Source organism: Acanthisitta chloris, unplaced genomic scaffold (assembly GCF_000695815.1).
Source record: "Acanthisitta chloris isolate BGI_N310 unplaced genomic scaffold, ASM69581v1 scaffold18828, whole genome shotgun sequence".
NCBI classification, from domain to species: domain Eukaryota; kingdom Metazoa; phylum Chordata; class Aves; order Passeriformes; family Acanthisittidae; genus Acanthisitta; species Acanthisitta chloris.
The window spans coordinates 106,576-117,028 of NW_008687934.1; the positions used below are offsets into that span (position 1 = coordinate 106,576).

Sequence of the window (10,453 nt, forward strand, 5' to 3'; positions counted from 1 at the left end):
AATCCCCTATCAAAGTCTCACTGCCTGATCACACACTGAAATGATTTTGCAGTTCCTGTCAAACATGCATTGCTTCATTATTGAAAAAAGTGCATTTTGAAATATTTATAAAAACAAGAAACATTCTAGCTATTGTCAAATAATTCGATACAAAAGTAAGGAATAGAAATTACTTGAAAAATTCTTTTTTTATGTCTTCTGCCTTTTTATAGGACATTGGGCATAGGCACTTGGTAATACAATATATATCCTATCTGTTCCCAATGAGTGCCACACAGGCTGAGAGATGTACAAAAACTTTTAGACTACAAACATCCATACTGAGGGAAATGTACAAATGCACAGTTGTTTACTAAAACTTCTCTGTTTCACAAAACTGAAGACATAAACATGTTAGAATAGGAAAGCATATGTGTCTCACTGGTTTTGTTTCCACTGGTACATTTATAAATACTACAATATGCAGTTACCTTATAAACTGTAAAAAAACCTCAAACAACTCTAGATGTCATTTCTGTCTAACCATACTGTGATTTAACAGGAAAACCATGTGAAGTACTTTAAACTCACAGTACACATATAACATGTCCTATTATTGCACATTAAAAAATAAACATGGGACTAAAAAGCAATTTGAAGCAATTTACAACATCTCTTCTAACAAAACACAATAATTAAAAAGTGCTCTTATAATCAGAGTTTTTCAAACATCAAGTAAACATAGTGTCAGACCAGTTACAAAGGACTGGCTCTAGCATTTCAAACCTCACAGACGTGGCAGAGTGTGTAGTTACTGTGTCCACATGTCCATCTTCCCTTCATGAAATGACAAGTATAAACACTTCATTCAGACACTGGGGTAAGATTTATACAAAGTGATTACAGTGCAAATGAACTGAAGTAGTTTGAGCACTGGGAATGTAAATGGAAACCAGAAAAGGCTGCAGTGGGATCAGGGGGGCATGAAAGAACCTCATCAAATGACTGGAACTGAGACATAAAGGTGAGCAAGCCTTATTCTATCTTAAAGCAACTGAGTTTCTTACATCAAAATGGCAATCTGTCTAGCACTATTGAATTATGAGTGATATAATTCTTATACAAAATACAAAAGCATAAAATCATTGAACTGGTGAACACGATAGGAGGACTATGCTTGTATGTTACCACAGACTTTTCTTCTTCTTGCAGCAGGGACATTCTTCTTGTGCAGCTGCACAGGGATCACAAAGTACATAATGTTGACACGGGTTCAGGAGAATGCTACAATCACCTTCCTGACAAACAAGACACTTCTTTGACTGAAGCTGAAAAATTACCTGTAAAAAGATTATTGCACTCAGTAAAAAAATGATCTCAAAGTATATAGCTGTGTTCTATGTGTAGCTGTCCTGAATGAAATTCTAAGTTAACAGCACAAAGGACAATGTTGTTCTGTGACAGATAGTTGAATTGAGGCTCAGAAGACCAGAGCACATGCAAGTTTTGAAGTAGTGCAGCTTTTAGGATTGAACCTCTAGACTGAAATTTTCCTGCATAACTGGGATGAGTGACAAAAACAAATAAAGAAAGAGGAGATAAGCCCTTTTCATTGTCATTTACTCCCTCGTTTTGCCATTTCAAACCACTGCTACACCTTCTCATGCTCTGGGAGATGTTCTCACTGGGTCAAAACAGAAGCATCCCAAATACTTTGAACAAATCTACTGATGCAGACTTTGTGGAGGATGTTACAACTGCAAATGAACATCTCCATGCAATAAGCCATATCAACCCTACTAAGGAACATGAGTAACTAATAAGCATCTAAAAGCTTTGCTAATTCTTGCAGGGCAAGATATGGTTTGGGCTAAGAGAACCCAGAACACTGTGTGGCACTGCCTAACCCAGCAGCTTTTTTCTGGAAGGAAGAGCTAGGTGAGAAGAGTCCACAGAGGTAAAGGAAACCTGAGAAACTGAGGAGCTAGAAAAAGTTGTAGTGCTTTTGATCACTCCAGCCTGGCTGAGATGACTTCGATTGCAGGACATAATAACTTTTTCAGTACAAGATCCCAAGACACTTTTGCTCCTCTTTAAAATCCTATAGGAGTAAAACCAATAGTGGTCCCTAAGCCAATCCAGAATTATGAACTTCATAACAGGAGCCTGGTAGCTAGCAAGTCTCATCCTTGTCCACTTTCTTTATTGCCTGTGCTGGTTTGGGCTGAAGTGGAGTTAACTTTCTTCCCAGTGGCTCGTATGGGGCTATGTTTAGGATTTGTGCAGGGCACAGGGTGATAATGCAGAGATGTGTTTGTTGTTGCTGAGCAGAGCTCACACAGAGTCAAAGCCTTTGCTGTTTTCTGTACTGCCACACTGGCAAGGGAGTTGGGGGTGTGTGGGAGATTGGGAGGAGACACAGCTGGGACAGGTGACCCCAACTGACCAAAGGGATATTCTATACCATAGGACATCATGCTCAGTATATAAGGTGGGAGGAAGAAGAAGGAAGGGGGGACATCTGGAGTGATGGCATTTGTCTTCCCAAGGAACCATTATGTGTGATGGTCCCTGCTCTCCTGGAGGTGCTGAACCCCTCCTGCCTGTGGGAAGCAGTGAATTAATTCCTTGTTTTGCTTTGCTTGGCTTTTCTAGCTCTTACCCTTCCAATTCTCTCCCCCATCCCGTTGATGGGGTAGTGTGTGAGTGGCTGTGTGGTTCTGGGCTGTTGGCTAGGGTTAAACCACAACATTGACAAAGACTTAAATTATGTTTTAAACTCCTCTGAAGAGAGACTGGCTTTGTTTTTTGTCAAGGCTGCAGTTCATACTGATACAGACAGCACTGCCCAGAAAGAAGGTGCCCTGATAAACACTGCTGAACTCAAACAGGTACTAGAGTCTGGCAGACTGTCACAGTACTTTTGTCTGGACAGAAGCAAAAAAATCAAACCAAATCAGCGAGAATTGGTATCATATGTGGTGTCACCGCCCTTTGAGACTGCAGGGAAGAAAGCAACATGAAACCAAGATGTGCCCATCAAGGTTTGACGTATGGTGCCTGAAGCAGTGTATGGACATTATGATTGTCCTTGATGTGCTCAGAGTGGTACCTGATATTCCTAGCTTTGAGAGCCCTGAGAAATGCCCTCAATCCTGTAATGAGAGAGCATTCTAAAATTTGGCAGAAACTGAGTCTGGATTTGAAAGAAGGTAAAATAGAGCAAAATGCCACTAAGGTGATTAAGGGACTGAAACATTTGATGTACAAAGAGAGGCTGAAAAAGAGCTGAGACTGTTTAGCCTTAAGAAGAGATAGCATCTGTACAAATATCTGATGGGAGGGAGTAAAACAGATAAGGTCAGACTCTTCTTGGTGGTATCCAGTGAAAGAAGAGGCAACAGGCACAAATAAAAATAAAAAAATTGCACCTAGACATAAGAACAAAACTTTTCTTACTTTGAGGACTGTCAAACACTGGTGGTGGTGGACTGCCCATCCTTGGAGATACTCAAAACATTACTGGGCAAGGCCCTGAGCAACTTGCTCAGGCTGACACGGCTTTGAGCTAGGGGTTGGACCAAATGATCTCCAGAGGTCCCTTTTAATGTCAACCATTCTATGCTCTGAGTCTGTACTGGCCACTCTAACATCAAATCCTAGCAGGGAACCTCACTGTCTACCTTCTAAACAAGCGAAAAGTGTGTAACTTTTCATGTATATAGGACTGCTATTTTTATTTATTTAGGCAGTGCCTAAAATGTTGACAATACAGGCTAGCTTGAAATCTTTTCTTTTAATTACCCCAAGGATTCTCGTGTATCACTTGCAATTTGTTCTGAGCTGCCAGTTTCAGTTGACCAAAAATAGTTATGCAGAAGAAACTCACCTCATCTATTGTATCTAGATCTACGTGCAGCCGATTCTGTAGGGAACGGAGCTTTGGCAAGGATATCTTTTCAATATCTCCATAGTTTTTCATATATGGCAATGTAGTAGATAGACAAGCAGCTAATTGCACCTTCAGCTTTTTAAATGTATTTTCCACTTCCTCTTTCTTCTGAAGAGCAAGTTGTCTGTCAGCATCTGCCATGTCAGCACGTTCTTTTGCCTCCTGTGCCTCTTTCTGCCACGCATCACAAGCCTGGGAGAAAATTTCCAGAATATCAACACCATTTATTTTATTTAACAACACAAGAGCCAATTCAAAAGTCTTCAAAGACACAGGTAATCTCTGATTTTAGACATAACAATGCATTTGCTGTCCATTTAAAGCTTCTCCCTACTTACCTTACCTTCTAATTTACAACTCTTAGTTTGTCATAATGTAATTTTTAGTAATGTCACCTACTTGTCTGTAAACAGAACACATTTTACGTCTTAAATTCATAATTTCATGTCAAGAGACATCAAAAATTATTGACATTTAGCTCAACTACTTAGCTACTCCTTGTCACAAAGAGAACAACACGAGGGGAAGGAAAGAACTACAAAAAATGCACTACACTGGCAGTTAAAAACCTGCAGGGCAACCCCCAGTGTCAATATAGACTGGGGGACAAATGGATTGAGAGCAGCCCTGCCAAGAAGGACTTGGGGATGCTGGTGGATAAAAAGCTGGGTCTGACCCAGCAATGTGTGCAGCAGCCCAGAAAGCTGCATCCCCAGCAGGCCAAGGGAAGGGACTCTACCTCTCTACTCTGCTCTTTGAGACCCCACCTGAGTATGGTGTCCAGTTCTGGGGCCCTCAGCGCAAGGACATGGACCTGTTGGAGTGAGTCCAGAAGAGGTCAAGAAGATGATTAGAGGGATGGAATAACCTCTGCTATGGAGGCAGGATGAGAGAGTTGGGGTTATTCACCCTAGAGAAGGCTCCAGGGTGACCTTACTGTGGCCTTCAAGTACCTGAAGGGGTTACAAGAGATTTGGAGAGGGACTCGATACAAGGGCATGCAGTGACAGACCAAGGAGTAATGACTTTAAACTGAAAGAGATTTAGTTTATATTAAATATTGGGAAGAAATTCTTCACTGTGAGGGTGCTGAGGCACTGGAGGTTGCCAGGGAAGCTGTGGAAGAAGAATCCCTGGAAGTGTTCAAGGCCAGGTTGGATGGGGCTTGCAGTAACCTGGTCTAGTGGAATGTGTCCCTGTTCATGGCAGGAAGGGGTTGGAACTAGATGATTTTTCAGGTCCCTTCCAACCCAAACAATTCTAGGATTCTAGGATTCTATGAACCTCTGTCTGACTGCTGAGACTGCAGGACACTGACCAGGTAGACTATCCAACTGCAGGCAAGGTTCTAATTTTCTAATGTGCTTATCATCTGAAAGAGGTACAGAGAGGTACAGAGAGGTACAGAGGTATGTCTTTAGTTACTTAAACATCAAGATATGTTCCTGTTCAGCCCTAACCTGAGTATGTGTTAGTGGCCCTGTCTACAGAGGCAGACCAGCTTTTAGAAAGCTAACTGCCCTTTAAACAGTTCAGTTTACTTTACACCACTAGCTCATTTGGAGAATGGAAAAAACATTCCTTTGACAGGCTGCAATAAAACTGACTCCAAGGATAAGAAGATATAAAAAAGTAGCAGGAGCTGCTTGCTTGTTTAAAAAAAATGACCATAACTTAGCATACCTGTTTTATTTGCTGCCAAGATTCTTCCCATTGTTTTAGTTTTCTCTTGGCATCATCAAGTTCCTGCCTCACTCGAGTTAGCTCGTTCCCACTGCTGCTTGAACTTACTGAGGGGATCGTGCCACTGCTTAGTACTGAGGATGGACTAGGAGAGAAACTCCCAGTTACAAAGTCCCAAATGCTCCCTGTAACACCATTTAAACCTGTAAAACAAATGCAGAAAAAAAAATCATCCCACACACATTGCTGTAAAATGTTTCACATGCAGAACAAACCAGATGTGCCAGATACACAAAATTTATACTCTTATCTGCAAGATTCACTACCTTCAGAGAAGTGACATTCTGGAAAATGTTTACGTATTTAGTATATAGAGCTGTATATATTACGTATATACAGTATTTAGAGCTGTATATAACTGTTCTATTTTTCCCCCTTTCAAATGCCTCTGTATCTCCTCTTACAATAATTCCCTTTTTCCCCTTCACTAGGAGTGGAAGTTCAGTCCTTCAGCTCTCTCCCCACACCACCCATGACTCCATTAGCAGTGGTGTTACCAACCACAGCACCCAGGCTTTGCTGCCAGATCAAGTCCTAAGAAAGATGCAAAGCCTTGGTTTGAACATTTCTTAGCTGTCACTGAGTTCCCTCCTCCAATACACCAAGTGCAGCTTTCAACTTACTTACCCAAAGAGTTGTGAGAAGAGGCTGAGGTGCCTAACATACTATGTTCTGCCTTCAGAGGCTGCTGGTGGTGAGGAGCCGTCGTGGATGAAACAAAAGACTGAGACAGTGATTGTGAAAGAGAACTGAGTGGAGAGGTTGAAAGGGATGATGATGAATGTAAAGATGAGGAACGAACGAGAGAACCTGGAATATTGACAGGTGCTGAACTTCCCAGTAATCTTGGACCTATGTATGAACGAGAAGGAAAAAAAATACATTTGTTTCAAAGCAGTACACAGCTCTCTCAGAGCAATCTTCTGAAAAATGCAAATTAAATTACATATTCAAATACTTTCCATTAAAAAAGAAAACTTTATTTATCTCCTATTGCAAAAATATTTTTTTTATTGGAACACTTGAAATTAGTTTTCCAAGTGCCTGAAAACAGAATTTGTAGCTTTACACAGCAGTGGCCTCATCTGCAGCTACAATGAAAGAGAAAAGACTTTTCAGATCAAGTTATTCAACCTTACAGCCAACAAATAAACAAGTGAAGAAACTGACTGAAAATTAAAGGATTAAGAAAAATTTGAGGTTTATTTTAGTGCATAAACTAGAGTTAAGCAAGTGAGAGCACACACACTGAAAATCAGACACAGCATCAGATGTAGCACAGTTTCTTTCCTCTACTCTTTTGCATTTGTTCAGTAGATTTTAACTGTCAAATGTACTTAACTCTCCATGAAAACTGGATTTGAAACAAATTAAAAGTAAACCATAATTCTGGAAAAAAACCCACATTGTTCATAATTTCCCAAAATAATGATAATAATAAAAACCAGGTATTTAAAAAATGATGTTCAGTCATGCAATTTTTCCCAGAAAATGTTCAAATGCAGCAGAATTTTAGCCAACCCAGTCTGTCCAGGCAGAGGAGGAGGGGGGAAAAAGGTGTGAAAAATCATGTGACAAACAGAAGGAAGGGGAGGAGGTGCTCCAGCCACTGGAGCAGAGATTCCCCTGCAGTTCGTGGAAGGTTTGGAGAGCACAGTGCAGCAGGTAATTCCCTGCACCTTATGGAAGAGACTATGGCACGAGCAGAAATTTTCCTGTGCCTGTGGACAGGACGAGGCTGGAGCAGGTGGATATTGCCTGAAGGGACTGCAGCCCATGGAGAGCCCCTGCTTGACTCAGGGGCTTCTTCCAGGAACTGCAGCCTGTGGAGAGGCCCCTTGTGGGAGCAGGGACACATCTGAGGAGGAGCAGCAGCAGAGAGAAACCATCATCAGCTGCTCGCTACCCCCATTCCCCACAGCCTTGTGCTGCTCAGGAAGGGAATGGACAGGTGGAAGAGTCAGGAATGAAGCCAAACCAGAGGAAAAGGTAGTGGATGGTTGGTTTAGCTTTTATCTTTGCTTTTCAACATCCAACTCTATTTTAACTGACAAGAAATTAATTTTCCCCGAATCAAATCTGTTCTGCCCAGGACAGCAACCACCAAGTCATCTCCCTGTCTTTATCTTCACAGGCTTTTATATTTCACTTTCTCCCCCTGACCTGTTGATAAGGTGGAGTGAGAGAGCAGCTAGAGAGGTGTCTGCCTACCCACCAAGTTCAACCAATTTTACTGCATGAACTATCCTCTACATACACATAAAATTGGTTACAGTATGTTCCATACTTTATGGTACCTCCAATGAAGCATAATCATTCCTGGAGCACAGAACAAGACAGCAAATGAAACACCAGTCAAAGAAACTATAGCATCAGGAGAATTGTTGAGCCTGATATCACTAGGAGAGACAAACACTTGAAATTGCACACATTATCAGTTTCTTTCCAGGTGTGTATGAAGGGAAATATGAACAACAGTGGAATACACTAATAGATAATATAAACTGCTCTGGTGAAGCAACAACCTGTTACATCACAACTGGACAGAGAATTGTAATATAGAAAGCAACCAAAATGAATATAAAGCCCTAAAACCTCTGAAGATATTCCCACTAGTACTATTGACAAAAACCTTCATAAAACTAGATGAGTACTTGCTGAGACTGTAACAGTTTGGCTCATTCTGTCCGAATCCCCTAATAACCCAAAGTATACAGGTACCACAAATACAGCCTGTAGCAACAAATACCCACTTTGGGAGAAAACAAAATCAAGGTGGGAGGGACACAATTAGTATTTAGTGTAGGAAATTTCTTGATTAGGGCAATTCAGCACTGGTTTCTTCCAGCTCTTGCCACCAATGATGAAGCCACTTCTACAATCTGCCTAGATCTACCTGATGCCAAAATGTCAATGTGAATTGTAAACCACCTCCCCAAATGCTCAGCTCAGACCTAAAGAGAAGCACCAGTCACTTTGAGAGGCACCTTTGCCCACCTACAAATGAATGAGCTGATGAGTGAAAAAGTACATTTCAAAGCAAGTGACTTTCCTAAATTCTGTTTGCCCTGCAGCTTCATGTATCCATACATTCCTGGGGTGACAAAATTAGTGATCTTGCCTAGAACTGTCCCCTTTCACCACAAAGGAAGCACTTGGAAGAGGAAAACTTTGAAGCAGAATCTCTCTGAACATCTGTGTTATTTCTGAAAAGAAACAACTTACAAGTGCTTATAATATATGCTTTCCTGAGAGAGTTCACCTGGGTCAAAATGATTTCCATGTCTCATAACAAAATCTTGAATTTGTAATACTTGGGCACTATCCAATCCACTGTGGTTCCAGTGACAGCTTACATACTCCAAGAACATCAAACATATCTGTACCTTTATTAAAGCCAGTGGACAGAAGATATAATAATTATATGAGGAAAAATTGTATAATGTACACAGACACTAAGTGCAAGGTTTTTTTCTGGGAGCAACAGTCAGCAGCAACAAACTGTGGCATAGCTATAGTTGTTTTGTTCTTTGCATCTAGAGTCACAAGGCATGTCTGCCATCCAAGAACACAGTTCTGTTTGCAAAAGTAGGAGCTTAACATATATGAACAACCAACTTCAAAATCACCACAGACCTCCTTCAAAGAAATGCTATCAAAACAGGTATCAGAAAATAAATGGAAATATTATTTGAGTACTGTGCAGCCCTTCAGAAGGACCTTGACAGGCTGGAGAGATGGACAGAACTGCCTGAAGTTCAATAAAGGCAAATGTAGGTCCTGTACCTCGGGAAGAATAACCCCAGGCACCAGTACAGGTTGGAGCTGACCTGCTGGAGACCAGCTCTGCAGAGAATTGTAGAACCACAGAATCTACCAGGTTGGAAAAGACCTCCAAGATCACTGAGTCCAACCCTACCGTGGTTACTAGACTAAGTGCCACATCTAGTCTGTGCCCCCTTGTCCTGCTGCTGGTTGCCTGGGAGAAGAGACCAACCCCCACCTGACTCCAACCTCCTGTCAGGGAGTTGCAGAGGGGGATAAGTTCTCCCCTGAGCCTCCTCTTCTCCAGGCTGAACACCCCCAGCTCCCTCAGCCTCTCCTCAAGATTAGTATGATTTAAAAAAATGGACCACTTACTTGCTAATCCAAGGTCACTGCCTTCTTGATCTTCTAATTCTCTATCTACAGATGTGACATTCACATCATTAAAATGCAAATCTAAAGCAGAACCTGTTAAACAAAACATTGTATCAGTGACTGATCCATAAAAATATCATGAGGGCTGAAATGAGGAAACTTTACTTGACTATTTTGGTTAGGGTTTCCATCATAGAACTCTTTTTCATCTAGGTCATGATCTTAAGCATATCACAGACACACAGTGAAGGATATCCTCTGTATGTTCTAAAAGGGAAAATCTTCATGTATAAGCTATTAAAGCTCTTTAAGCTGGTGAAGTGAAGAACCGACAGGAGAAGCAGTTGTCTCTCTGGGTTTTTGATAGATATGGCACCTGTCAATGCTTAGGTGTACAATAACAGAAAAAGAGAAAAAAATATAATTTGGATATCTATATAAACACATTTTTTTTATTATTGAATAAAACCCAGGTATTTTAAAGGCACTGGTAATGCCCCTTACAAGTTAGCTCTTGGTGTACTTGAGTGGTATCAGGACATACAGATGTAAGGAATGACAGACTATTCAAATGAAAATGTGCAATATCTAAAAATAAATAAAGTAAAAATAAAAAATAAATAAAGTAAAAATAAAAAA

The 10,453-nt window shown here is 40.9% G+C and overlaps 1 protein-coding gene across 1 annotated transcript in view; it reads right to left on the minus strand.

Annotated features, from left to right (window-relative positions):
• Nucleotides 1-1,167: 1,167 nt before the first annotated feature.
• LOC103808076 (putative E3 ubiquitin-protein ligase UNKL) overlaps nucleotides 1,168-10,453 on the minus strand; it is a gene marked incomplete at both ends in the record, with an annotated part of 14,530 nt that continues 5,244 nt past the window's right edge. The window contains 5 exons of the mRNA XM_009080841.1: nucleotides 1,168-1,319; nucleotides 3,869-4,123; nucleotides 5,615-5,817; nucleotides 6,302-6,526; nucleotides 9,815-9,907. Of these exons, the coding sequence (XP_009079089.1) occupies nucleotides 1,168-1,319; nucleotides 3,869-4,123; nucleotides 5,615-5,817; nucleotides 6,302-6,526; nucleotides 9,815-9,907 (928 nt within the window). The remainder of the gene's footprint in view (nucleotides 1,320-3,868; nucleotides 4,124-5,614; nucleotides 5,818-6,301; nucleotides 6,527-9,814; nucleotides 9,908-10,453) is intronic.